The 27,928-nt window shown below is 52.3% G+C and overlaps 1 protein-coding gene across 6 annotated transcripts in view; it reads left to right on the forward strand.

Moving 5' to 3' along the window:
- Nucleotides 1-27,928, forward strand: part of TMEM63B (transmembrane protein 63B) — a 50,297-nt gene that overhangs the window by 19,403 nt on the left and 2,966 nt on the right. For 3 of the 6 annotated variants that reach the window (XM_074896982.1, XM_074896981.1, XM_074896983.1), the window contains 22 exons: nucleotides 10,379-10,577; nucleotides 11,179-11,258; nucleotides 13,105-13,143; nucleotides 16,748-16,838; nucleotides 17,652-17,689; nucleotides 18,432-18,574; nucleotides 18,841-18,892; nucleotides 19,180-19,288; nucleotides 19,798-19,868; nucleotides 20,700-20,780; nucleotides 20,920-21,043; nucleotides 21,133-21,266; nucleotides 21,404-21,541; nucleotides 21,820-21,973; nucleotides 22,242-22,348; nucleotides 23,133-23,219; nucleotides 25,799-25,864; nucleotides 26,004-26,166; nucleotides 26,334-26,439; nucleotides 26,586-26,753; nucleotides 26,894-27,009; nucleotides 27,244-27,324. In XM_074896982.1, coding sequence (XP_074753083.1) covers nucleotides 10,401-10,577; nucleotides 11,179-11,258; nucleotides 13,105-13,143; nucleotides 16,748-16,838; nucleotides 17,652-17,689; nucleotides 18,432-18,574; nucleotides 18,841-18,892; nucleotides 19,180-19,288; nucleotides 19,798-19,868; nucleotides 20,700-20,780; nucleotides 20,920-21,043; nucleotides 21,133-21,266; nucleotides 21,404-21,541; nucleotides 21,820-21,973; nucleotides 22,242-22,348; nucleotides 23,133-23,219; nucleotides 25,799-25,864; nucleotides 26,004-26,166; nucleotides 26,334-26,439; nucleotides 26,586-26,753; nucleotides 26,894-27,009; nucleotides 27,244-27,324 — 2,325 coding nt within the window. In that variant the 5' untranslated portion in view covers nucleotides 10,379-10,400. Of the gene's footprint in view, nucleotides 1-10,378; nucleotides 10,578-11,178; nucleotides 11,259-13,104; nucleotides 13,144-16,747; nucleotides 16,839-17,651; nucleotides 17,690-18,431; nucleotides 18,575-18,840; nucleotides 18,893-19,179; nucleotides 19,289-19,797; nucleotides 19,869-20,699; nucleotides 20,781-20,919; nucleotides 21,044-21,132; nucleotides 21,267-21,403; nucleotides 21,542-21,819; nucleotides 21,974-22,241; nucleotides 22,349-23,132; nucleotides 23,220-25,798; nucleotides 25,865-26,003; nucleotides 26,167-26,333; nucleotides 26,440-26,585; nucleotides 26,754-26,893; nucleotides 27,010-27,243; nucleotides 27,325-27,546; nucleotides 27,602-27,928 lie in introns of all 6 variants that reach the window. The other 3 variants (XM_074896985.1, XM_074896986.1, XM_074896984.1) reach the window with 2 other exon arrangements.

The following is a 27,928-nucleotide window of genomic DNA, read 5'->3' on the forward strand; positions in this document are numbered from 1 at the left end:
AGCTTGGTGACTTACATCACCAAGGGTTTCCTTGGTGGGAAGTGCTGATCACACAGCGTAAGTAAGCAATTATAATCATGCTCAGTGGACAAAATTTCTGTGTACTTGAACACTGTGCTGCAAGGAGGTAAAGACTCTTTCATGCAGAGGTGAGGAGGAGGAAACAGTCAATGTGACCTTGAGAGACTAGCTCAAAAACCTGGTTTTATAAGAGACAGACATAGATTTCACTCAAGAGGAAAAGCTGGGTGCACATGAGAATACCCAGTCTGTGATGATATGGGGCATGAGGGAAGGCAAGTATGTTAATAGTCCCCTATGCACAAGAGGATTAAGATCAGAGATAAACAAGAAGCTCTAAGATGAGGTGAGCTTGCTATAAACAAAGGAAAAAGGGATGAGAGCTGGGAGGGGTGAAAAGCTCCTGCTAAAAATGTGTACCTGTGTAAAATGGACAAGATGGCATTTGGTCACTTAAGAAATGGAAGGGAACATGGAAAAATTCACAAAATCATTTAGGTTGAAAAGGACCTTGAAGATCATCCAGTTCAACCATTAACCTAGTACTGACAGTTCCCAACTACACCATATCCCTCAGCGCTATGTCGACCCAACTCTTAAACACCTCCAGGGATGGGGACTCCACCACCTCCCTGGGCAGCCCATTCCAACGCCTAACAACCAGTTCTGTAAAGAAATGCTTCCTAATATCCAGTCTAAACCTTCCCTGGTGCAACTTAAGGCCGTTCCCTCTTGTCCTATTGCTTATTACTTGGTTAAGGAGGCTCATCCCCAGCTCTCTGCAACCTCCTTTCAGGTAGCTGTAGAGGGCGATGAGGTCTCCCCTCAGCCTCCTCTTCTCCAGACTAAACACCCCCAGTTCCCTCAGCCGCTCCCCGTACGACCTGTGCTCCAGACCCTGCACCAGCTCCGTTGCCCTTCTCTGGACACACTCGAGTCATTCAATGTCCTTTTTGTAGTGAGGGGCCCAAAACTGAACACAGGAATCGAGGGGCGGCCTCACCAGTGCCGAGTACAGGGGTCAGATCCCTTCCCTGTCCCTGCTGGCCACGCTATTGCTGACACAAGCCAGGATGCCATTGGCCTTCTTGGCCACCTGGGCACACTGCTGGCTCCTGTTCAGCGGGCTGTCAATCAACACCCCCAGGTCCCTCTCTGACTGGCAGCTCTCCAGCCACTCCTCCCCAAGCCTGTAGTGCTGCTGGGGGTTGTTGTGGCCCAAGGGCAGCCCCCGGCATTTGGCCTTATTGAAACTCCTCCAGCTGGCCTCAGCCCATGGCTCCAGCCTGTCCAGGTCTCTCTGCAGAGCCTCCCTACCCTCGAGCAGAGCAACACTCCCACCCAACTTGGTGTCATCTGCAAACTGACTGAGGGTGCACTTGATCTCCTCGTCTAGATCATCAATAAAGGTGTTAATTCAGAGTAAATAAGGGATCACCAGGGAGATTGGTCCGTTTCAGCCAAGCCAGATATCATGCACCTGAACAGTGCTCCTTAACAGTGCTCGAAAGCTGAAGTGGTATTTGTGCAGTAAAGATTCTGTATGAATAGTCACTCTCCTGAAAAATGAAGCATGGAGGAGCCAACCTGGGTCAGGCCCACAGATACTTTGCAAGAAAAGTGCAAGCCATGTGCATGTAACATAAGCGCTGATAATAGACATGCAGGAAATAACCAAGAAGGCAATCCCTGAGGAACAGCCCATGTGCTGCTGGGATCCATAAACCAGAAGCACTGGTGTTGCGAGTCTCCATCCTTGGGTTTAGTAATGTCCATTGGGAACTGCTAGAGTTGCTACTGCTGCAGTGTTGGGTGATAGGTGAGGAAGTCCTGTTTTCTAGGACTTACTCCCAGGGCTTGGTTGCCATATGGCCACTGCTCTGCAGTGAAGCCACACAGCATGAAGTCCAGCACCTCATCAGTCTCACCGTTCAACTTATTTATGTTGTGTTTGCTGTATCACGACCAGCATATGCCTACAGGAAGCAAGGGAAATCAAACAGTAAGTGGTGTTTCTTTATAGATTATAAAGTACAAGCTGGCAGACAAACTTGATTTCTGATAGATTTATAGCCCAGGAGCTTGAAGGGAAAGTGACAGGTAGATATATTTGGAACTAAAGTGTTTGCTTTGGTGACTCATGAAATGTAACACTCAAAATTTAATGCAAATCAGGTTGGCTGTGAGTCTGCTGTGCAGACTGAGAGCTGATTGATGTGGAGAACTGTTGGGTAGGTTTGGGCTTCCTCTTGATGGCAGAGGAGGAAATGGGCCCTTGCTGTGGACTAGGGTGAGACACGTGGATGGGTCGCTGGGGATGACCATGTGGCATTGAGACTCCGTAGTGTTTGTCAAGAGGCAAACAAGATGGGGCTGGGAACCTCTCCTTAGTAGTGCAGAAATGCTGGGTGCCATGGCTGTGTTGGTTCCTTGTAGATGGATGGAGGCAGTTGGGCTGCTGCCTTGGCAGCAGAGCTGTAGCATGGTGGTGTGTGGGTGCCACTGTTCCACCAAACCTCCCTGGAGAGGAAGGGGACACCATCAGCTCTTCCCTGATAGCCAGACAGGGACAGACACCCCTTCCCCAGGAGTACCCAGTCCAAAGAGATGTGAAAGTCGAGGCAGGAGGGCAGCAAGGTGCGATGTGGAAGCAAAACTGGGAGCCAGAGAGACCGAAGAGCCTTTACACTGAGGACAGATTAGCCAGCTGAGATGAGAGAAGCATGAACCATAGCGTACCAGGGTTTTGAGCCATGATACCTCCCCTCTTGGCGTGGTATGTTATGTTCAGGGTACCATATGACTTGAAAGTGCTACTGGCAGATTGGAGGGAGTTCCTGCAAAAAAGAGGCATAGAAAAGACCTAGATGTCTGGAGCTAAATCCATACCGCTTGGCAAGGCAGACAGTTTCCAGTGGGCGAAGGCAGCATGAAGAGTTTTGCTGATGTTCAAAGGCAAGGTTTTGTGATTGACCATGCTGGATGATCTTGAAGGGGACAGAGTTGTGAAATGGATGGGTTCCCTGACCTTTCTGGAAGTTAGTGCCCAAAAGCTCTTCTCCTTATTGAAAATCATGGATGAGAAAATAACCTCCAAGAAAGAAGTGTTATGTGGTGTGGTCAAAGGAGAACTGCCAAGATGAAGCTGTGGAAATAAAATGGCTTGGTTTCACCTGAAACTTGAAGATTTCCCTGATGCTGAAAATTCCCCGGCTTGTGGAATAGTTTTTCCCAGGGAAGAGAGTTCTTCAAGCAACCCCGTTTCAAGCATTTGAAATGAAGGAGCAGCCCAGTACCGAGCCCCAGGAAGTAAACAGGGGTCTCAAACGACTTGTTCCTGCGGGATCACCCTCCAGCAGGTTCAGGACAGAAGGATGGGAAGAGTTTTTCCTCCTTGCTTTGGGTGGAGAAGCCATGCTTCCTTCCTGTTTTGCTCATGAAGTCATCTCTGTAGGTCTCGATTGCCTTTAGGGGAAAATCAAACCCAGGTTTCTCATGGATCCAAAGGCTCACTGCTGTTAGAGTCTACTTCCATCCTTACCAGGCACAGTCCCAGCACAAGTGAGTCACTTGTGTGGTCAGGACCAGGGGTTCCCAAGTGGTGGGATGCAAACAGCCTGCAGTATGCAATCTGCTGCAGAGTGGTGCTCCAAAGCATTGTGGGGCCAGCAGCTGGCTGTGATGCTGATGGTACCTGCTAACACCAGGTCTGGGAGCTGATACACAAAAAAAAGTGTGATGCCTTTTGCTGGTAGATGTTTGAGGCCTAATGCAAAGCCAGCTGGAAGGACTTTGGACCCAGGACAAGGGTGCACTTAGTTTTTGCTTTGAAGATTCTGAGCCTGCCATATCAAAGGTTTGGAGGCCTGGTGTCTGCTTGGCTAGCTCATACAAACAATGAAGTGTGCAGGGAGCTTTGTGTGTTGACTGGAGGAGATGTAGAGGAGGCAAAAAGATGCAGGGCCTCCTCTTTCCTGGTGATACAGGACTGATCCCTGTTGTGTGCTTGTCTGTTCTTTGCCCAGGGTTGTTTGAAATGCATCGGTAGCACATTTGCTTCTTGATGCTTTTTCCCTTGGCCTGCAGATTGTGTTCCTCCTCACTGCGCCTGATGTGTCAGCACTTCTCTGTCCCTCAACTGCCTGAAAGCCCCATGTCAGATCTGAAGTATGGCACAGGGCAGCTTTCTCATCACCCTGTCTGCAGCAAGGGTGCTATTTGCCTCTTTTCTTTACTGCTATACTCTGGGAAAGGCTTTCAGCTAATTTGTCAGCCTCCTTCTCCCCATCTTTCCTGAGGCTTTTCCCTGCTTGCTTGCCAAGAGTCAGACTGTTCTTCCTGTGGTCTGTTCATGGCTGCTAACAGTTTGCATAGAGCTCTGCCGGGTTTTGCCATCAAGGTGCTGTTAACCTAGGTGGCTGTTTGGTGGGTGAAAAAGGCTCCATCAGTCTCAGGTGACAGCTGCTGTGTGAGAGTCCGCAAGTGCCTGGTGCAGGCAGGTCTGTGCTGCCCTGGCAAGCAGGGGCTCAGGGTGGCACATCCTTCAGGCACAGGACCTTGGCATCACAGGCATGGATCAGCCATGGTGCTTGGGAGACCAAGGAGACCCCTGAGGAGCAGGTCCTCAAGATACAGGCCATGCCCCCAGCACTCTCTGAGTCAAGGAACCACAACGCACCTCACCTGCCCAAACATTGTGTCCTAGAGATTTAGCAAAGTTTTGGTTGGTTGGGGTTTTTCTTAATCTCGAAGTCTCTAGTATCCTAACCCCAGACCTGCTGGTATCTGGCTGCCTGTCTCTGTGCCCCCAGCCTGTTGTGAGACTGTCACATTTCCATAAATGATTGTGTCTCTACCAGAGCACAATCTCGCTGTTCTAATTACAGATGGGGTTATTAACATTTGTCAGTGAGAAAACAAATGAACGTAGCTTGTGTGCTTACGTCATTCTGGCTGCAAGTGCATGCATATACTTTATTGATTTATATTTTTCTGCAGGCGTTTCTCAGGCCACCTCCTCATGTCTGGCTGACATCAGTGGTGTGACTGGAAGAACACAGCTAGACGCTTGCCCGTGTCAGTGCATCTGTCTGCCTGTAAGCTGGCCGTCCAGCTTCTGCATCGCTCCTGCCAGAGTCCCAGCAGAGTGCTTTTTCTTTCTTCTTTCCTCCTGGTGCCAGGGGTTTGGCAGAGGATGTATGCACTGGGCGCAAGGAGCAGATACTCCAGGGTGAGCTGGTGAGGAGAATGGGAAATGCTCCATTTGGGAGCACCTGCAGCGCTATTTTTATTGCGTGCCCTGGCCATGCTGTGCCGCAGCAGAGCTCGGTGTGGGACAGGGAGACTCCTCACAAGCCATTCCTGGTCCTCTGCCCTGCAAAGAGCTACTCAGGCCTCTGCCGGGTGTCACCCCCTGCCCAGACTGCAGGATGACTCTGTTAGCATCCTGATGAGCACTATCCATGGCTGTGTCTCAGCCTTCAAGGGCCAAGGCACGTCATCCCAGCCTTCCCAGCCTCATGCTGCCTTCTTCCCTCTTTCCCTTGCGATGGATAGGAGCATGGAGGCTTGCTTGGCTCCTACGTGAGTGTTCATCCAAGAGGAAAACTCAGCAAGCTGTGCTGACCAGCAGGCCAAGGGCAAAGGTGAGGAGGAGGAGAGCCCCTGCCCTGCTGCATCTGCCAAGCCCTTGAGAGCAGCAGTTCCCAGGGCCACATTTGCCTAGAGCTCAGCTGGTGGGAGCTGTGCTGGAGGCTGTGTGTGCTGCAACACTCAGTCGGATGTGCTTTAGGGACTTCAGCTAGGAAGCAAGATGCCTCTGCTCCTGACACGTGGAGGCAGAAACATGGGGCAGTTTGTACATGCTGGTCCTGCTGGGGATGTAGAGGCTGTGGTACAGGGCAGGAAGCAGGCTGCTTTGGGGATGGGGGAAGCAGGGGGTATGCTGTTCCTCCCTCCCCGCTTCCCCCTGCTCATAGAGAAGGGAATGACATCCAGTATTGCTGAATAAGAGCTGAAAATGTCTTTTGGCAAGTCTTTCTGTGCTGTCCTTGCTGTTTTGAGGAAGTCAGCATTAAATGCTCAGAGTGCAGGAGGGGAAGGCTCCGGATCTTGCATGGGACCTGGTTTGATATCCTGCTCTTACTGCCTTGGCCCTGCAGTGTGCTGTGCTGGGAAGCTGTGCTCACGGTCAGAAAAGGGCCCACTGCCCTAGCCTTCGGAAGAGCTTTCCACCAACTCCCTGCACCTTGGCTCTCTTGATGTGCAGGAGCCTGTACTGATGTTTGAAATTCAGCCCAGGCAGAGCCAAGCTTGCCCTGTCCCACAGCCCACAAGGGAAAGGAGGGACCAGGAAAGGCACCTTTAACCATGTCCCAGCACAGCTTGTGTGATCTCAAGGGCTCTTACCTGCAGTGGCGGCATAGATGTAAGGGGGGTACCTGGGGTCCTTCCCCAGAGGCAGGCACTGGGATCTGAACAGAAAGCTTTGCAAAACCATCTCTGCCTTGGGTGGAGGCAGGGCATCAGATCTGTATTTGGGGAGGGGATCAGTTGTTGCTGGAGAAATCCCCTTCTCCCTCCCGTGCTGCTGGAGCGGATTTCCTTTCATAATTGGGAAGTACGCTGCAAGCACCACCAGACTGCGAGGACTGCCTTTCCTCCCCATCTGTGCCTTGCTTAAAACACTGCACCCAAGGTCGGTTGCCTCCAGGACCAGCCCTGTACCTTGCAGCAGAGGACACATTGCAGCATGCCCTGCCTGGGTGAGGGCAGCCGTCTGAGACCAAGGTGCAAACCAAGCGTAGGGACAGAGGTATTGCCAGACCCACAGGTTTCACTGTGCCTTGTTAGACCAGCCAGACTCCTGCTCAGCCTCAGAAAGGTCTTTGTATGAAGGATACTAGGTAGGCACTATAGATCAAGCCTGCAGAACTTTTTCTTAGTTGCCTAAGTCATATTGTAACCCCGGAAGCTGGGCACCTTGGTGGGTCTGACCTGAAGTGATGTGACATCAGGTTGCCTCTAGCCTGTGTGTGTCTGCAGCTGTGGGAGCTGGAAGGGCAGAAGTGCTCCAGACATCCCTGCAAGCTTTCCCAGGCTTCCCACACACCTGAAGCACCTCTGTCTCCATGGGGAACCCCTTCTTGTGCTTATCAGCTGGGCAGCAGGTTGCATACCAAAGGATGGTGCTGATTGCCACTGTGCTGCCTGGCTGGGCTGATGAAAAGGCAGTGTAAGCCTTGGGCATATGCCACAGCTTCTCCATTACTGGATGTGCTGGCTGGGATACTGGAGAAGCTAGGAAGGTTTATCTCCAGTCCCTTCCAGTCCATCCTCTAGGCTCCAGGAAGAAAAATAAATCTCTGGGACCTGTCTCTGTGAAATGTGGCTTAAATTACCTATAGGCTTGCAAAGTTTGTCTTGAACGCGTAATGGTTTTTATAAATAATGGTTATGATGGGGTTGTTGGCAATGTGAGCATATGAGCCTCGTTTCTTTTAGAAAGACAACCAGAAAATGGGGCTATAAAACATGCAGGAATGAGGTAAACAGTTTGGTCTCTGCATAGGAAAATCATACTTCCCTGATCTGTTACAAGTCTTTCAGTACTTCAGTAAAATAATAGGTAATATTCAGCCGGCTTGTATAACTTGCTTGGATATTCAGAAAACCTCTGAAATTCTTCACAAAAGACTGTTAATAAGACTCTCCACTGGAGATGTAGAGTTCTCGATCAAAAACTGGCTGAGGGTCCACAAACAAAGCCTAGGAGTGAATGAGAAATTTCAGTGTAACAAGAGCAGAGGGATGATGTCCTTTGCTCTTATGACCCAGGAAAGATAATGTGCAGCAAGGTACACAAAATCTGCCGGTACCCTGGAGTCACTCAGATTTGTCAAGGTGAAGCAACTCCAAAGTGACACCATGTGAAGCAAAGTGGCATGAGGCAATGAGAAAGTGGGTACTGAGAAGTGTGCAGCTGAGTTTATTGGAAGGAATTATTTGTTCTTGGACGTGGCTGGCTTCTAAATTACTGTGGCTACTCAGGGCAGCAGTATTGCAGCCTGGTTAGAGAGATGCTTTTCATCAATACGCAAAGATGGCATCGGAGAAGTAAATCATGCTCAGCTGCACAAGGAGTAGTGTAAGAAGAGATGCTGAGAGCATCAGGGTGCTGTTCTAGTAGTCAAGGTCATTTCCTACCCAGGACATCATATGTGGTTCTAGTCACCTTTCCGTAGGGTCAAAAGGGGATATACTGGGGATGCGTGGTGAGAGTGGTTAGAGCTGGAAGACACCTCGTGTCATGGGAAGGAGAGGACACTTAATAGTAGTGAGCTTAGTAGGTCTAGAAAAAGCAAAGGCTTTTATTCTTTGCCTTTTCTCACTGTGCAAGAAGAACTGAAGGCTGTAGGATTGTAGTCTTTTATGCAACGCCTGGAACCCGTTGCTGCAAGATACAATTTACAACCTAGAGGTTTACAAGATACCCAGAAAGAGAAATGAGAAGTATTTCTCTTTACAATGTGTTCATCTAGGCACTTTGGAGGTAAAAATGGAGGGGTATAACTATTCACGCTCCTAAGTTGTGACTTTCCTTTGAGTCTCATCCCATCATTTCTTCCTTCCCTCAAGCTTCAGAGTCTCATGTTAATTCAGCCAGGGTGAATTATTGTGCCTTGTTCCCCAGGTGGTTCTCAACTGCAATCTTATGGCTCGGCTTTCTTCTCCTGATTTTCTACTCCCTTTTTCTGCTCCTGGCAGCCGTGCTCCAGCTCTGTTCCTGTGAATACCTCTTAACAGGCTGCTTGATGGCTTTTCGAATTTGACTGACCCCCCTCAATGCCTGTACCCAACTGGGCTTTTGCTTGTCGTGGTGCCCTTTGTCATCTGTGCTTCAGCTGGTTTGCAACTGTGCACCCGTACCAGCTGAGCCTGGAGGGATCACTTTGAAACCGAGCTCTCTAGGTCATGGCTTTGCAATAGTTTGGTGGTCATTATCCAGCCAGGATGTTATGCTGTGATGCTGATAAATCTTTGCAGCCAGGCAGGAGATTGCCAAGATATACCCATGAGCTGGAAGGAAGAGCCCTGAGCTCTCTCTGCTTAATGTCACCATCTAACACAGAGCTAGAGGGGCTGGGCTGGTAGCAGGGGGCATCTCTGGGACAAGAGGCTGAAACCAGCACAGGGCAGTAGTGGTGGCTTTCTCGTGCTTTGGGCCAGTGATGGCTCTTTTGCCCATTCCACCAGGATGGCATTTCTGGGCTTGGGTAAGCAGCCCCTGTGCATTGCCCATTAGTGATGTTGCACCAGCCGGTCTTTCTGCGTGGTAGGAGTGAAAGATGAGTGATCGGTGGGGTGCTGGATAAGAGGAGCGGTTCAGGGATCAGCAGCCTGGGTAGATCTTCCTGTCATCATTGCTTCCTTCTGCAGCTGATGGAGTTTCCTCTCCCCCGTTTCACAAAGTGGCTGTGTTTCTGCTGTCAATTCATTCTTTCTAGACCATCCCAGTGATGATCAATTTGCATTTATCTATTGCTAGCGTAGTCATCTTTGTGTTTCCCATGGAGGTGCTCTGCACAGGAGGAGGATCTCCCCATGTCCAAGCAGTGATGCTGACCTGAGCCCAACTGCAGGTCTTGCAGCAGTTCGGAGAGGGCACTGAAATAAATGACATACTTGACCAGCTAAATAGTAGAGCCTAAGCCTCTCACCCCTCTGTGTGGTTGCATCTAAATGCATCCAAGTCAGAGGAAGGAAAGAAAACAAACAGGGGGTATAACCAGCCCCTGATGGGTGCCCTGGGAGTTGGGGGCTGAGGCCTGGCTGTGAGTGGAGGGTGGTGATTCAGCCTAATAAAGCTCATGGCATGCAGCCAGGCAAAGGAAATTGAGGGATCATGATGCAGCAACTGTCCCATAGCAGTTTGTTTCCATCATCTAGATGTGACTTCATGCCCCCGCCACCCCACCCTTTCATTCTTTCCTGTACCTAAACATTCTCCCTGATGAGGGGAATGGGCTGAGACATCATGTCCTCAGGAAGAGGAGTAGTCCTTGAGAAGGAGGTTCACCTAAACGGCGTGAGAGTGGGGGGACAAGGAAGGGAGCTCTGGGGCTGTATGTGGTAGGACCACAGCTGCTGAAGCACCTGAGCTCTTCTGAGGGTCTGAAGCCCCCCAGACTCAGCAGGCTTCTCCAGATGACCTTGTCCCTGGACACTGGTTCCCAGGGAAATTCTTTAGTGCAGAGGAGCCTGAGATAGCAGGCAAGGTTGGCCCCTAACTCCCAGCAGGGATACACTGTCATCCAGTTGGTGTGTGTATAACCAGACCTTTCTCTCTTTTCCCTAGGGAAGACGATGAAGCTGTAGAGATGCTTCCCTACGTGATCGCCACCCTGGGCTCAGCAGGGGCCACCTGCAAAACCTCCACATGCAACAACAGCACCAAGGACTACTGCTACAGTGCCCGCATCCGCAGCACTGTGCTGCAAGGGCTGCCCTTTGGTGGGGTGCCCACTGTCCTAGCCCTTGACTTCATGTGCTTTCTTGTAAGTCTTCCTGCTGTTGCTTCAGCATCTTCTCCCTAATTATCCATGAAGGGAGGACTGTGGTTGAGTGGTTAGAGTTGAGGGCCCAAAATGCCATTCTGGACTTTGCTGGTGGCTGAGTTTATGGCCCTGATTGTGTCCCTTAACCACTATTGACTTAATTCCACTACCACCACAATGAGCCCGTGGAAGGTTATTACAAATTCTCCTAAGGATGTGGGTCAGGCTAGGTCAGTCCTGCATCCCAAAACTCCTACTTGGTGCCAAGTCCCTATGCAGCTCTACCCACCCAAAGGCTTTGCTTGTTCCTCCTTGGGAACTCTAGGACCACAGATGCTGTAGCCATAATCTCACCTCATTGGGACCTAAGGGTTAACTTAGCTACTGTGTGCTGCATCCTGGACTTGTGCCTCCCACAGCCATCCAGATAGTCTGATTTTAACAGCCCTGATGAACTTGTGCTGTCCCACAGCCTCAGTGTGCTGTTAACCAAGCAGTCCTGTCCCCTCCAACCCTACCTGTTCCTGTGGCTGTGCACACAGAGACAAGGACACGGCTGGAGAGTGACTCATCTCATAGCTCCTTCTTTGCTGTCTTCCAGGCACTGTTGTTTGTCTTTTCAATTTTGCGTAAAGTTGCTTGGGACTATGGACGCCTGGCCCTGGTGACTGATGCTGACAGGTAAGCGTGGGAGAGGGGCAGGAAAACAAGGCAGGAGTGGTACCTTTCTTTGCTGCAGGGCAGAAGGGATAGATCCCCTTACATGTGCCAGAGGCAGGTGGGGAGGAGAGGCAAGAATGCGAGTCGTATCCCTTGAGCTCCAGGAACAGGAAAAATCCCCACTTACTGGCTTTTTTTGTTACAGCATCTTTCTCTCAACACAGGGAGTGGTCCCTACTGGCTCCATATCACTTGTGGTTCCTACAGTGACAAAGATGTGCAGGGGCTCTTATAGAGGAACAGTTGGAGGAGGAGATGGAGGGAGGAGAGAGAGGAAAAGAGGTCACAGGAAGGGTGAGGGTTGCCACAGTGAAGGCTTTGTTAAGCCTCTGAAGGTGTCTTTATGGCTCTGCTGGATGCAGTTCTCATTCAGAGTACTTGAAAGTGGTAGGCTGTGTTTCCAGATGCGGTACTGCTGTGCTAATACGAGTTTAACTTGCATCCCAAGCACTGATGAGTTGTTCTGGGTATGGATCCTTCCTGCCCAGAGCATTCGTGGGCTACAGTGTCTGTCAGCAAAAGCTGGGGCCTGTTGAGGATGGCAGCTCCAGAGCAGAGCGACACACTATTCTCATTTTTGTTGTCAGCAGCAGGAAGCACAACGATTATTTTCTTCCAATACAAAATAAGGAACTCTCCTTGGTTAAGCTACAGGGGTTGTGCAGGCAGTCCACCCCTCTCAAGGGGTGGTTCACTGTGCCCATGGTGCTTTGTAATGTGCTGAAGGCAAAGTGTTGCTTCTGAAGGCTGGCTGTGGTAGGTCATTCTTCTCCTCGATTAACTCCACAAACTCATGCCCAAGGGCTTGGATGGGACTGAGCTCCAGCCTCTTTGGCGATATAGATTCAAGCAAGGTGTTCTTGAGCACTCCATGTATGACAGTGGAAAGAGTAAGAGTTCTTTTCTTCCAACACTGAACCAGGAACGTTCCTGGTTTAGATGAGCAGTCCTGGAATAGCATGAGATAAGCAACTGTGTCCTTTTGGCTCTCCTTTCCTGGCCTGCCTGGGGAAATCAGCAACACAGGGGCCTTGGGGGAAAATGAGAAGGGAATAGCTAGATGAGATGTCACTAGAGAGAGGGCAGCAGCACCTTGGGCTTAAGCTATCTGGACCCAAGCACTGGTTAGTAGTCACAGGAACTGCACAGCTGTGACCTTCAGTGGGGAGAGATGGCCAGCCCTTCTTGGAGACAATGCCCGAGCACCTTGGGTGTGAGGGTGCGGGAACAGTGGCCGTAGGCAGAAAGGCAGAGGGGTGCCAGCTGTTTGGCAAGGGAGAGCTGGTAAGCATGGGGAGGGGGAGAGCATGGCTGTGGTAAGGGCTGTGGATTGCCAGGCCCAGGATCCCAGGGAGGTGCCCCTGCTGCTTGACCCATCCACGGGTGGGATAAGCATTTTGGGAGGGTGGGATGAAAGAGTGTTGTCTTCCTGCATGGGGAGGAGAGACATGGAAGGGTTGCTCATATGGCAGCCAGGCACCCCTGGCAGGCTGTCCTGACTGGCCCCATCCCTCAGCAGCTCCCTGGGATACCCACAGTGTGGAGCCAGGCCACCTTCCCAGTAAAGACAGCTTCTTTTTAGCTGGCAATAAAGCGCTCTGCCCCTGGGCCAGCGGGGACTCAGGGATGTTGTGGCTTGAGGTGGCACTGGGTTCTGGAAGGAAGGTCTTCTCCAGCCTGACCATTGGCAGGTTACTCTTCCTCAGGACAGTGTGGAGCTGTCAGGTGTGTAACTCCCTGAAACAGAGGAGACCCAGTGCCTACTCCCATGGTTGTAACTTCTCCTTTTGTGTTTCTGTGCCCCCAGGCGCCGACACTGGCAGACGGAACGAGAGGAGCGGGAATAGTATGTCATTTTTTCAGGGTCTTGTTTCTTTTTTCTTGCTTGCACTCTCTCTCTTTCTCCTTTTTTCTTACAGTTTTCTGTCTTGCTTCTGAACTAATCTAAGTGGCTGGGAGTTTGGGCTTGGATTTGTGCCTTTCGGTGGATTTGTGCTCTTCTCTTTCCCTCCCCTTTGTGTCAGCCACTACCACAGCTGGATGCACCATGATTTTCCTCTAGTAGCACTTAAAGGCTCTCTGAGAGCAGCATTGCCAAGGAGCTCCCAGTCCTGGCCAAGGCAGAGGGTGCCACATCAAATACACTGCTCGACCTGCCTGTGTCCAGCTATCCTGCCTTGTGATGGAGAAAATAATCCTGGTTGCCTGAGCCCACAGCATGCTCAGGTCACCCAGGTGCAGGGAAGCCTCCTTTGCCTGGTCCCTGTTGTGCCAGGGTGTCACAAGGGCTGCTCCCACACCAGCTGCAAGGGCAGGTGGGTGCACAGAGAGGATCCGGCAGGCAATTGCAAGACTTCTCTCTTTTTCCTTTACCCTGTAAGGCTGCCAGGACCAGGGCAAGTTGTTGGCCTGTGTCCCTTGCCACCTACCCCCAGCTGGCAGCACGCCCAGCAAGGCAGCACCTTTATCCTTTTCTCTCTCCCCCTGCAGAAGCAAACTTCCTGCCTCAGCACTTCCAAGAGCATCCTCAAGCACCTTGGCCGGACATTGCCCATTAAGCACTGCCATGGACCCTCTCTTCCTGCACTTTCCTCTTTCTTGCTGCTTTTATGCCCTGTACCTTGCTGAGTGGTACGCAGTGCAGAGGAGACAATCAGCTGGCGGTGCAGAGCCTGCGATGGTCGCTTCAGCCAGGCTGGTATGTGTCTGAGGCCAGGACAGCAAGCTGCAACCTCACTTTCTATACTCCATCACTTGCAAAGCAGGGGCCTGCCACTGCTTCTGCCTTGAGGGGGTACAGGGGTGCTCCTATTTTTGTAGTTGCTCCTTGCCCCTAAAGGAGCAGAGCAGTCAGAGTTGTGAAAACAGGTGGTGGTAGCTGTGGCACAGAGGAGAACCCTCACTCATGCTTGAGTGATTCACTAGTGGATGGTCCTGCTTCAGGTAACTTTTCACTTCTAACACTTTGTTGTAGTAGTAAGAGTTAGAAGAGCCATCATGCTCTGAGACTTTTCGGGGGGCCGCCTCAGTTATCCTCATGAGTGCTTGTCTCTCTCCAGGGGGCCACTTCTTTCTGATCCCATTCTTCATCTAAGCTTGCTGGAGTGCTCTGCTGACACACCTATGCCCCCCCGCCCCCCCAAACCTACTGCTTGAGCTGGGACAGTGTTGGTAGCCAGAAACTTCTAAAAGCCTGTGGAGCTCAGCAAGGAAACCTCATCCTGGCAGTGGTCCTCTAAGGCTGGTAACACCTTCCCATCCCAGCTGTCCTCTGTGCTGGGGTGCAGTGGCAGGTGTGGGTTAAGGACATGTATATGCCACCTGGCGCTCCCAGCCGTTGAATGTGGAACATTGCTCTTGGTGTGGGAGGGCATCCTCCTCTGACATGTCCCTTTGCCTGAGCACTGGCATGTATCCTTATCCTGCCCATTTCCAGAGCTTGCAGTAGCCATCAGCACTCTTAATTGATGACTCAGTCTGCACCAGGAGGTCGTGGCAACCTACCTCCACCTCTGTGTGTAAGGGCAGTGATCACAGAGCCCTGGGGGACTTGCCACCCACGTACCCACCTCCTGCCTCGCACTACAGCAAGCCCTTTCTGCAGAATGCTTGACCTCCTCTCCCAGACCATGGTATTTCCTTGGCCTGAGGCTAGCTATGCCTCAGACCCCATCCTTCTTCATCCCTGGCAGGGCTGGCACTAAACCTGGGACAGTGGGCAGGGTCCCACCTTAATCTTGCAGTTTAGGGCAACATTGTCTCCACCCACTTGCTTTGTTAGTACTTTGCTTCAAAAAGCCTACAGCTAGGTGCAGGTACTCCTTCAGCTTCATTGGCAAGGTTTGGCCTCTCTGTCTTTCTCAGCACTGTCAGTCATTCTGATTATTGTCTCTGTCCACCAAAATGGAGCTGAGTTAGCCTGGTCATCACATAACATGGTGCTCTTCTCAGTTGTTCCCTCCAGTGGTGCTTCTGCTCTGCTCTCTGCTTTTCCAGTACCGAGGAGCCGAAAGCACACTGTGTCATCGTGCTGGGCTCTTCTTGGGGCTGTGGGCAACAGAAATTCACCCTCGCTCCCTGTGCCCAGCTGCAATGCCTCTGGTATTTTAAAGAGCTGAAGGTCTGAGAGCTTGGTCGAAGCTTGCTCTGCCCCTCCAGCAGACAGAGTGCTGGGTTGCTCAGTCACAAGGCAGCATGCCACTGTCTAATCTGTTGCTGCTGTAGTCCCGTGACCTTCAGCTAATCTTCTTTCCCCTCTCTCTGTTACTTCCAGTTAGGGGCTCAGCAGGTGCTGCTCAGCTCTGAGGGAGGCCACGTGTCCCATCCTCTTTCCTTTGGCAGGGTCACGAGGGTCTTTGCTTGTTCTCCTTCCCATAGTGTCATCCACCTCATCTCTAGCATTTGTGTCTCAGCTGCTTCTTCTCTGGGTTCTTGTCTATCTGATCCTCCTTGAGCCTGCACTGGTTACAGAGAGACTGTGTTTTCATCTGGTTTTTTTCTTTTGCTTCTAGCCTTCAGATCAGCCATGTCTCTTGCACCTCCAAGGTCCTGGCCTGCTGTTGTCGTCTTGCAAGTGCTATTTAATTTGGGTCTCTGGACCATTTTCTTGTCTCCTTTGCCAGTCACACTCTGCCTCCATTCATAGTGTGGGCTATTGTCTGTGGATGCCTCTGCTGCCGGTTCTTTATCTAGGTCCCTGCCTGTGACTGGAGTAAAGCAGTCTGGGATATTCACCTCTCTTGCTTTTCTGTCCTTTAGCCTGCGATCATTCACTTCTATCTGTCTGCCGGGCTCCTGCTGCAGAGGGATTTCCAGGCAGGAGGCTCAGCTGAGGCTCTGGAGCAGGTTGGGCTGAGCCTGGCTCTGGGCAGCCCAGTCACTGGGGCTCAGCTGCGTTCCCCCTCCTCCTGGGTTTCCATGCACTGAAGCACAAAGAGTGGGGAGGACTGGTGTAGCAGGATGCAGCCCACCAGACTCCCAGCCTTCCTCCTCCCTAAAGCGAGCGAAGCTCTCCGAGATGGGAGCCGGTGCCTCTCCAGAGCGCCAGGGCTGCCGCCTCGTGGCCGCAGCAGTGACAGAGGGGCTGCGGCACCCTCTGGTTCCCACCTCCTCGCCTCTAGACCCTCCACTTAACGTACCTCATCTCTCCTTCAAGGCAGCCTCTGCCAGCCCCTCCTTGCAGGGGCTGCTGCATAATGCGGGTGCCTCAGAAGGTGATGAGCGAGTAACATCCACAGCCAAGCCCATGGGGACTGCCAGGCTCCGAGTGCTGCCTGAGGAAGGGTCTCTGCTTACTACTACCTCTGCTCTCTGATCTCACCCTCTCTCCATCTCACCTGGGGCAAACTGACCTGAATTAACCTCTGATCTTCTGGGTGCTCTTGGTTCCTGACCAGGCTGCCTCCTCACATCTTCTAACTTTCTTCCTCGCCTCCCGCTTGTCATTTTAGCGTAGCTTCAGCTCTGCACTCCGACAGCCATGACCGTTACGAGCGCCTCACCTCCGTCTCCAGCTCTGTGGACTTTGACCAGAGGGACAACGTGAGTAGCAACAAGAGTCAAACACCTTGTCTGTGAGTGGCTGTGAGCCCACAGCTTGTCTGAATCAAGGGCTCCTCAGAAGAAGCACTGTTTGCCCATCCCCAGGCCTTAGGTCCCACAACTTACAGTGTGTGGGGGGTATAGAGCTCAAGGAGACATAACTACGTGGCTTCTAGACATGTGCTTAAATAAGTAGGCTGTACATCCCTGTGGCTTAACGGATATATGTCCAATCTATCATCTCAGCATTACAAACAGTACTTGCAAGCTCCTCCTCGTACCGTTGTCTACCTCCGCTGCTGTTTTCCTCTCAAAAGGGGAGGCACAGTTCAGTAGGATAACAAGATATGATGGATGGGTGGTGTAGCTCCCAGGAAATATTCCTCTTCCAGGTATCCTTTGAGGAGCACTGGCTTGGCCCAGCCTGCCTTCCCAGTTCCTGCAGAGCTCCTCTTGTACAGGATGATGGCTAAAGTACCTGTATGGTGAATTTTTTGGGTGTCCCTAGGCTGTGGAGAGCTTCCTTGCTAGTCAGGAGCCCGTGGGCTGCCTGAGAGGTTCAGCTGTCAGTTAGCAGGGGACAGCCATGTGGCAGAGTCCAGCCTGTGTTGTGTCCCATGGAGTAGCACGGTCATCCCCTTCACCTTGGCTCATCCCTGGCTCTGCACATCTGGGTGCTCATGATCTGTACCCCCTGAGCCAAGTCTGTGGAGATGCAAGGACACCAGTCTGGTCCCCTGAGCCTTTGAAGGAGGGAGCAGGGATAAGGGAACACAGAGTGATGTGAGACCCTCCTGTCTTCTTTCTGCACAGGGTTTCTGCTCCTGGCTGACAGCCATCTTCAGGATAAAGTAAGTGCCCCGGAACCTGCACGGGGGACACACGTGGGGAGGAAGGAGAGGCAGTGCAGGGCATGGGGACATCCAGTGCAGTACAGCTGTGTGAGGTTGCTGCCCTTGCTGCAGCCTCTTCTCTGAAGAACACAAGCAAAGTGTGTCCTCTGGAGAGGACAGTCCAAGATGGGACTAGATGAGGAGTCCTAAAGCCAGAGCTAAGGTCACCCAGCCCAGCTCTCCCCTGCCTCAGTCCCACCTGAGAAACACTGTTTGCTTCTCTGCAGAGATGCTTCTCTCCCTGGGACTCCTGCCAGGGGCTCTGCTGCCTGAGGAATGTCTACAGAGGTGGGCTGGAGGATGGAAGAGAACACCTCCAGTCTGATGATGCTCAGGACTAGTCTCCTAAATACTTTTTGGCTTCAGAGCACTGTGGGATAGTGTCAGCCATCCTGTATCTCAAGCAGGGGAGGCAAAGCCCACCAGAAGGATGTGAGGTGGAGTTTGCGTGTGTCCAGCTGCCTGTCCGGGGGGACAGAGGACAGGGACATGTGGAGTGGAGCTGCAGTAAGCATTGCTTGGGCAGGTTTCTGCCCAGGCTGGTTCAAGGCTGGGTGCTGGGCTCTCTACCCCAATTCTGTAGGGCAGAACCTTGGGTGCTGTGTGGGCTCAAACCAGGAGGGCATCCATGACCCTCTACTGTTCTCCAGCACTTGAGAGAATGTAGAAGATTGCCTAACAACCTTTCTCTTCCTGACAGGGATGATGAGATCCGGGACAAATGCGGGGGTGATGCGGTGCACTACCTGTCCTTCCAGAGGCACATCATCGGGCTGCTGGTGGCCGTGGGTGTGCTTTCTGTGGGCATCGTGTTACCTGTCAACTTCTCAGGGGACTTGCTAGGTGAGAGCAGGGAGCCTTTGGCTGGCTGGGGGAGCTACTTTCAAGACCATGTCCCAGACCCCTGGGGAGCAGTGGAGGGCAGGACAGGACTAACACAGACAAACCCAGACTGCTGTCCCACTTTGAGCGTGGTGCATCCGGAGGGTCATCCTGGGCAGCTTGAGTTTTAGGGTGTTCTGTAGGTGAGATTCCTGCATAGCCCACCCCAGTGGTGCTCAGTGCTGCTCAGTATTACTGAACGTGCTTGTCTCTGCCTTTCTCCCCAGAAAACAATGCCTACAGCTTTGGGAGGACAACTATTGCTAACCTGAATTCTGGGTATGTGTGGGCAGGGGTGGGATGGATAATTGAGGCCCTAGGGGTACTTTTTTAAATGTCCACTTGCTGCAGAGCCTCACTTCCTTGAAGGCTGCATTTCTGCCCTCACTGTAAGGCTACTCTCCCTGCTCCAATTTCCAGGCTGAGCTCCTGGAATTTGGTTGTAGGGTGTATGGGTGCCATGCTGGTTACACTGCTTGTGGCCACAGCACCTTCAGGGCCTGACCAGTCATACCAGACTTGTAGTGGCAACCTTGCATTGACCTTTGTGGTCTCCCCTGTGACAGGAATAACCTGCTGTGGCTACACACATCTTTCGCCTTCCTGTACCTGCTGCTGACAGTGTACAGCATGCGCCGGCACACCTCCAAGATGCGCTACAAAGAGGATGACTTGGTGAGCAGGATCTGGCCGCACGTTTTTCCATGCCCTTCTGTTGAGTCAGGTGGCCTTGAGGAGAGTGCCAAGCACCCCACTTTCCACAACAATTTGGGGCTATCTTGTTTTGGCTGTTCTTTCATTCTGCCTGGCCAAAGGCAGATCTTCAGAGCACCAGCAGCTCTGGCTGCCTGTGGGGAAATAGCAGAGGCCTGCACTAGGTGCACGTGTCAGGGGGACCCCATGCCTTCCTCAGGAGTTGCTCCAGCTGCTTTTTCCCTTCTTTGTTTCTTAAGGGTACCCCCTGTTTCTGTCCAGGCAGCTGCAGTGTAAGCCCCTAGCCCGTCAATCTGCAGCACACTAGGATGTAGGATGGCAACAGCTAGTGGAAGCATAGGAAAGGGGCAGTCCTGGGTGCTAGAAGTGATGGGGCTGCCCTTTCCAGTTGCTGGCTCAGGCCTTGGGGGTTTTTGCTGCTTTCACACCATCCACACTTACCTGCCCTCTTCCTTTTTTCTTCCTTCCAGGTTAAACGAACTCTCTTCATCAATGGGATCTCAAAATATGCTGAGCCAGAGAAGATCAAGAAACATTTTGAGTGAGTCTCACTATGTCCCTAATTAAAGGCTGCTCTGTAACAGGGGATGCTTTTATTGGGATAGTTCTAGTGTTACCTGGAATGGCAATAATACATAGAGAAAAGAAAGCTAGTCAAAATTGGTGAACACTTTTCTTTTGGGCATCTCACTGTTGTTTTTCTACACATATGTTTATCTGAATGTGCAGTGTCCTTGGTTTTGTGCTTTGGGACATGCCCGGCTATCTCTTGCAGAGCCATAGGTGGTCAACATGGTAATTGGAGGACAGGGCATGTCCTGCAATGTAGTCAAGCTCAGAGGTGAGATGCAGGCAGGAGGCGCTCTAGCAGGGACTATGGGATGCTGTTCTGCTGCTTCTGCCCTAGTCACAGTCCCTGTAGAAAAGTGTATTTTTCTTTTTAACAAAAAAAATTAAATTTCTCGTCTGTCAGGACCTCAATGAACACACTGTCAGGGCCATGTTTAGAAGCATCATGGGGAGAGGAGAAATGCTTTGTACCCTTTGGGAACCTTTCCACCTCTTTCTGACCCCAAGCCCTGTGGCTCATGAAGGTGGAGAGGGGCTGTGGGGTCAGAGAGGTGCCTTGCTGCCATAGGGCAAAAGTCCAAAGAGGGTCCTGTCAGAGCCTGGAAAATGTAGTGTTTTCCCTATGTGTTGCTTCTGCTGTAAGGGACACAGAGTCTGCAGGCTCCCCTGCTGCCTCCAGTAAGCTCTTGCTGTGTGTTGTGATGCTCAGCCCAGGGCAGGAGAGAAGTCCTGGATGCGTGGGGTTTGCTGGAGGGTACAGCTTTGGTGCTGGGTGTGATGAGCTGGTGCTTCCCATCCGCAGGGAGGCCTATGCCAACTGCACCGTCCTGGAGGCCCGTCCCTGCTATGATGTGGCCCGGCTGATGTTCCTCGACGCAGAGAGGTAACCGCTGGTTTGGAAGAAAAGGCAGGGTGGGCCGATGCCATGGGCTCTCCCTCAAGTCTGGTGCCACAGGAGCTTTTCTGAGCCACCCTCTTTCTTCTTTTTCTTTCCTTCCTTCTCTTCCACTTTCCTGTTTCAGGAAGAAAGCTGAACGTGGACGAATCTACTTCACCAACCTGCAGAGCAAGGAGAACACCCCATCCATGATCAACCCCAAGCCCTGTGGCCACCTATGCTGCTGTGTCATCAGGGGCTGCGAGGAGGTGGGGGGAGAGCTGGAGGTGTTGGGAACCAGGGCACGTGGGGGCTTGAGTCCACAGGTCTCTGCTCTGACCCCTGTCCCCCTACACAGGTGGAGGCCATCGAGTACTATACCAAGCTGGAGGAGAAGCTCAAAGATGACTACAAGCGAGAGAAGGAGAAAGTGAATGAAAAACCTCTGGGGATGGCCTTTGTCACCTTCCACAATGAGACCATCACAGCCATGTGAGTGCAAAGGGCCTTGTCCTCCCCAGGAAAGTGACCTGTCCCAGCTCTTGCCTTAAATGCCAACACTAAGGTGTCCCCCTCAGCTTATCCCTGCCAGCCCTCTGTGTCAGCATCTCCCTTTTTCTCTTCTCCAGAATCCTCAAAGATTTCAACGCTTGTAAGTGCCAGGGCTGTGCATGTCGTGGGGAGCCCAGGGCCTCCTCCTGCAGTGAGTCCCTCCACGTCTCCAACTGGACTGTCAGTTATGCCCCTGACCCACAGAACATCTACTGGTGAGCAGCTCTGTGGGGCTTAACAGGCCCTGCTGATGGGAAAGGGGTGCGCCCTACCCGTCTCCCTCCCCATATGCTCCTCTGGTAACTGAAGGAGTTGTTCTTGCTGAAGCCCAGCCTGGCTGAGCTAGAGGTCTGATCTGAGTTGGAGGGGGAAAGCCTTGGGCTGGCACCCTAGGTGCTGTTCGCACAGGCTGGGCCGCCATGTGCACGTGAGGCCCTGGACCTGCCCTTCTCCCCAATGCAGCCATCCTGATGCCCTCCTTCCCCCCTCTCAGGGAACACCTCTCCATCCGGGGCTTCATCTGGTGGATCCGCTGCCTTGTGATCAATGTGGTCCTCTTCATCCTCCTCTTCTTCCTCACCACCCCTGCTATCATCATCACCACTATGGACAAGTTCAATGTCACCAAGCCCGTGGAGTACCTCAATGTAAGGCCTCTGGAGATGGGTGCAGGATGGGTAGCATGGGAACCACCCCGAGGCCCAACTGCCCATGCAAGGGAGGGGTTAGGGAGAGAGATTGTCAGTGATCCCCAGGTCCTGTCAGCCTGACCACGAGGGAGGTGCCAAGCCTGGCCAGGGTGCGGTGGCAGCCACAGTGCTGGGGACTTGGCACCAGCCAGAGCAGCTGTACCTGTGGCTGGTGCAAGGGCTGCCGCACCATGTAACACGTGGTCTGTTCTGTGCCTCATTGCAGAACCCCATCATCACTCAGTTCTTCCCCACCTTGCTGCTGTGGTGCTTCTCTGCTCTGCTGCCCACCATCGTATATTACTCTGCCTTCTTTGAAGCACACTGGACCAGGTAAGGACAGCCAGCACCTGTTCTTAGTCATACCAGCATGCTGTTTGGCCATGAGATACTTCTCACTGGTGTAAAGCTCCTAGGTGGATCTTTCTGCTTGAACTTCTGTCTTCCACTCCAAGTGCAGTGTTATATTGCACCTCTTGGACACCTGGGGTCTGCCATGGACAGCTGTTCTGCCAGTCCTTAGCTGTCGTTGTGTAACATGGTTGTCTGAGCAGGGCTTGATGTAGGTCTACAAGAAGAAAGCTGGGAGGAGTTGGGGCTGGTTGCTGTGAGAAATGCTAGTAGTGAGGGAAGTCTTGGCTCAGGTGAGTGGGCAGCAGAGGTGTGCTTGTACCCATATATGTCACAGCTTTTCCAAGGGAAAATCACCTTAGCTGCTATGGCTTCTGGTCATAGGGAAGGTATTTGAAGTGCAGAGCACTAGAAATGTGCTGCTTATGAGGCATATTCCCCACAAGATGTGCGATGTAAGCTTTGTTTTCTGCTCTGTGTTGCAAAGACTGCTGGGGAGGATGTCACCAGTTCTGAGGATAGCAGGTCAAGAGAAAGGATTGCAGAGAGTCCTCTAAAGATTTGAGGGCTGGGAGGGCCTTTGATACAAGGCGGGAGGAACTGGGACTCAAGAACAGACTTCAGACACACTGGAGGTAAAGGGAGCATATTCATGTACCAGTACTAGACAGGGTGGGATTCAGATTCGGCAGTGGAATGTGTTTTCTGATGAAAAGGTGATGGGGACACAGCTTCAGGGGCTGACGGGGTGCCTTTCTGCCCCCAGGTCTGGAGAGAACAGGACAACTATGCACAAGTGTTACACCTTCCTCATCTTCATGGTCTTGCTGCTGCCATCTCTGGGCCTGAGCAGGTAGGTGTGGTGGGGAAGGGAAACCAAGTGCAGAGACCTGGAGCACAGGGAAGGTTGAGATGCACCCCTGTTTTTTCTCCTGCGCTACATCCTTTCCCTGCTGCACAAGTGCTTTGGCCACCATCCCTTTGGGAAGGTGGCATTTAGTTCTCTTGGGGGCCAGGCCAAACCATATCTGACTGGGTCTCTAGGACCTTATCGAATCAATCTGCAGACGCACTGATATGTGCCATGGTGTTACAAATAATGCAGCAGAAATTAGCACGGTTGATGGACACATGTGAAAAGTCTGTTAGAGGTCTGCTGGTGAAGGAGGCACTCCCTACCTCTGTGCTCAGTGTGCACTCCAAGTTTTGAAAAAAGTTAGTCAATTCCCTGTTTGAGTCAGAACTGAGTAGGGTGCACTGCTCAGCTGGGTAGGTTAGTTATGTGTAGGCTGTGACAATGCTCATCTGTTTGGATGTGAGCCCCAAATTTTCCTGCAGGGGTTATAGAAATGCCCTGTGGCAAACAGCCGTGCATCAGCTGCCAGCCATTGGCATGGGCTTCTAGCACTGAACAGTGGCCGAGTAGGGAAACAGTGTGAGGAAAGAAAAACCTGCTTAATGGATGAGGGAAAGGCTGTGGATGTTGTCTGCCTTGACTTTAGTAAGGCCTTTGACACCGTTTCCCACAGCATTCTCCTGGAGAAACTGTCTGCTTGTGGCTTGGATGATCGCACACTTTGCTGTGGTAAAAAACTGGCTGGATGGCCAGGCCCAAAGAGTTGTAGTGAATGAAGTTCAATCTGGTTGGCAGCCGGTCACGAGTGGTGTCCCCCAGGGCTTGGTTTGGGGCCACTTCTGTTTAACATCTTTATTGATGATCTGGACGAGGGGATTGAGTGCACCCTCAGTCAGTTTGCAGATGACACCAAGTTGGTGGGAGTGTTGATCTGCTCGAGGGTAGGGAGGCTCTGCAGAGAGACCTGGACAGGCTGGAGCGGTGGGCTGAGGCCAACTGGAGGAGTTTCAATAAGGCCAAATGCCGGGGGCTGCACTTGGGCCACAACAACCCCCAGCAGCGCTACAGGCTTGGGCAGGAGTGGCTGGAGAGCTGCCAGTCAGAGAGGGACCTGGGGGTGTGATTGACAGCCCGCTGAACAGGAGCCAGCAGTGTGCCCAGGTGGCCAAGAAGGCCAATGGCATCCTGGCTTGTGTCAGCAATAGCGTGGCCAGCAGGGACAGGGAAGGGATCTGACCCCTGGACTTGGCACTGGTGAGGCCGCACCTCGATTCCTGTGTTCAGTTTTGGGCCCCTCACTACAAAAAGGACATTGAATGACTCGAGTGTGTCCAGAGAAGGGCAACGGAGCTGGTGCAGGGTCTGGAGCACAGGTCATATGGGGAGCGGCTGAGAGAACTGGGGGTGTTTAGTCTGGAGAAGAGGAGGCTGAGGGGAGACCTCATCGCCCTCTACAGCTCCCTGAAAGGAGGTTGCAGAGAGCTGGGGATGAGCCTCCTTAACCAAGTAGTAAGTGATAGGACAAGAGGGAATGGTCTCAAGTTGCACCAGGGAAGGTTTAGACTGGATATTAAGAGCATTTCTTTACAGAACAGGTTGTTGGGCGTTGGAATGGGCTGCCCAGGGAGGTGGTGGAGTCCCCATCCCTGGAGGCGTTTAAGAGTCGGGTCGACATAGCGCTGAGGGATATGGTGTAGTTGGGAACGGTCAGTGTTAGGTTAAGGGCTGGACTAGGTGATCTTCAAGGTCTTTTCCAACCTAGATGATTCTGTGAAAAACTGGGGGCTGGGAGTGGGACAGGGGACCCTCTTTGTGGTATGGAGTTACTTACACATTGTAGGGTGGGGGATCTGCACTCCCCTAAATACAGGATCTGGGGTAGAGCCCCTCAGTGGTGAAGTCAGGAAGCTCCTAAGTATAGACAAACCCTCTGACAGAGGCAGAATAATCTTCCATCCCAGTGAGTGACTACAGCAACACTTCCCAGTCAGATTAAAAATGCCTTGTTGCATGTAACTTTGAGGTAGGCAGATGAATGCTCTTGAAAGGTTTGCATTTTGAACGCATACCATTAAACAGACTACACTTCTTTCTGAGGACTCAGTCCCCTGCTGTTGCCTGTGGTGCTCTGCTTCACCAGTATCTGAGGTGCCAGAGGACTGGATGGTTTTATATCAAAAGATCAGAACTGAGGAAAATGTGGTTTGTTTATCCCAAGGGATTTTTTTTTTTATCTTTGTGTTTGAGGGTACCTAGTACCTTCTGTAGAGTCAGTCACCTGTTCTTTGCATGGATGTTGTGCCCAGATGGAGAGGAACATAATTTACTGATAGGATTAGGGCACAGGGAGAACACACATGAGAGTGAAAAGCTTTACATCCCTTTTTGGGTGCTGCACTGTTTTTCCCTGTGTCTGATTTACATAATAGCTGGTGACACATCCCAAGAGGGAACAAAATGGTCTCTGGTCAGAGCTTTGGGTCCTTCTAGAGCAGCTTCCACATACTTGAATGTGCATGTCTGTCTATTGCTGCTTCTGACTGTTCCTCTTTTCTTCTTGCCTGCCTCCCCCACAGCTTGGATGTGTTTTTCCGCTGGTTGTTTGACAAGAAATTCCTTGCCGAAGCTGCTGTGCGATTTGAGTAAGTGGAGTTGTGCACAAGGCCCTTCTTTGCAATGGGGGGAGGTTCTTGTTGGTGTCCAAATGTACTGGGGGCTCCCAGCTACTACCCTGCAAGGGGGTAGCACCTCCTGCAGCCTGCTTTTGTTTTGCCTCCCCAGGTGTGTGTTTCTGCCAGACAACGGGGCCTTCTTTGTCAACTATGTCATCGCCTCTGCCTTCATCGGGAATGCCATGGACCTGCTGCGCATCCCCGGCTTGCTCATGTACATGATACGCCTCTGCCTGGCCCGCTCAGCCGCCGAGCGGAGGAATGTCAAACGAGTATGTAGCAGGGCTGAAGGGGTGGGTTGTGGCCTCCACCCGGGGGTGGGAGTGCTGCGATGGGGCCCTGATGCGGCTTGCCCGACGCTGTGTGTGCGGCTGGGTGCATCGCACACCCCTGCTCGGCTCCCAGGGTCGTGCTGATGGGTCTCTCTTCCCTCTTGCAGCATCAGGCCTACGAGTTCCAGTTTGGGGCTGCTTACGCATGGATGATGTGCGTCTTCACTGTGGTCATGACATACAGCATCACCTGCCCCATCATCGTCCCTTTTGGTAAGTGATACCTCCCTGTGTCAGGAGCTGGGGAGAGCTCAAGGCAGAGGCAAGAAGGGTGATGTGGGGGAGATACTCCCTGTTGGTCAGAGGCACTAGGAAAGAAGCTGATTTCCACTGTGCTAGAATCCCTCCTTTTCTCCCAGGGCTCATGTACATGCTGCTTAAGCACCTGGTGGACCGATACAACCTGTATTATGCTTACCTGCCTGCCAAGCTGGACAAGAAGATCCATTCAGGGGCTGTGAACCAGGTGGTGGCAGCCCCCATCCTCTGCCTCTTCTGGCTTCTCTTCTTCTCCACCATGCGCACAGGTGAGCACTGGGCTGGGCTGCCAGCCCCTGGCCTCCTACAGAGCCGCTTCCCAGGGCAGGCTGTGGTCCCAGCAGCCCCCAGGCACGGAGCATAGTCAGCATCCCTCTGACACCACCACTTCGGTTTTCCCTTGCTCTAGGGTTCCTGGCCCCCACTTCCATGTTCACTTTTGTGGTGCTCGTGATCACCATTGTGATCTGCCTGTGTCACGTCTGCTTCGGGCACTTCAAATACCTCAGCGCTCACAACTACAAGGTGAGGCGGAGTGCTGGGTGGGGGTGCGGGACCCTTTTCCTTAGGAGCACAACTCGGCAGTGAAACGGTGGGGTCTCTGTGTGGGGCTCATACTGCTCCCCAGCACACCCTCTCAACCCTGGCTTCACGGAGAGAGCAGTCCTGAGGCTGTCCCTGCTGCCTGTATGCTGCTCCTATGGTGGGACAGCAAATGTGTTGCCCTGGCAGTCTCTCAATTTCTCCTTTCCTCCCCAGATTGACCACACGGAGGTGGACACCATAGAAAACAGGCAGAACGGGAGACCTGCCACCAGTCTGCCAGCTCCCAAATCAGCTGTGAGTCCCTGTTCCCACCTCCATGCCCTGGCGTGCTCCTTGCCGGAGTTTGGGAAGGAGGAGGTAACTCCCTGTCTGAGTACCTCGCTCCTCACCTCTCTGAGGCAGCACCCGGAATCTCCCAGTGAGGGTGAGAGGCAAGCGTTGGGTGCTGTGCCCTTCACCTGAGCTGGGTGATGGAGTGTATCCCCACATACACAACCCTTTCCCGCTGCTCTCTAGATGCTGTGCATTTACTTTCTGCCTCTCTCTCGGTTGGGACAGTGAATCCAGCTGGGTCAGTCTCCCTTCTCGTTCTGCATCTTTGCACGCTTGCCTGTCAGCAAAGGCTGTCACCCACCAGGCTGGTCCTAGTGCTAACGCAAAGAGGTCTCTGTGGGCATTGCCTTGAAGGCCACAAAAGTGCTTTGGGGACTTCCCCTCCCCTGCCCAGCAATCTTGAGATCCCAGAGTCAGTTTTCTGAATTTCTCCTTGGCTCACTAGCTCATTCCAGCTGCTTCCTTCCACCAAGAGATTTTTCTAGTTGGGGTCTGCACAGAGCTGTTCAGGGGATTTGTGCAGAGATGAGGTAAAGCAGAGCCTCCTGCTTTTCTCAGGAGAGCA

Source organism: Athene noctua, chromosome 1, assembly GCF_965140245.1.
Source record: "Athene noctua chromosome 1, bAthNoc1.hap1.1, whole genome shotgun sequence".
Taxonomy (NCBI): domain Eukaryota; kingdom Metazoa; phylum Chordata; class Aves; order Strigiformes; family Strigidae; genus Athene; species Athene noctua.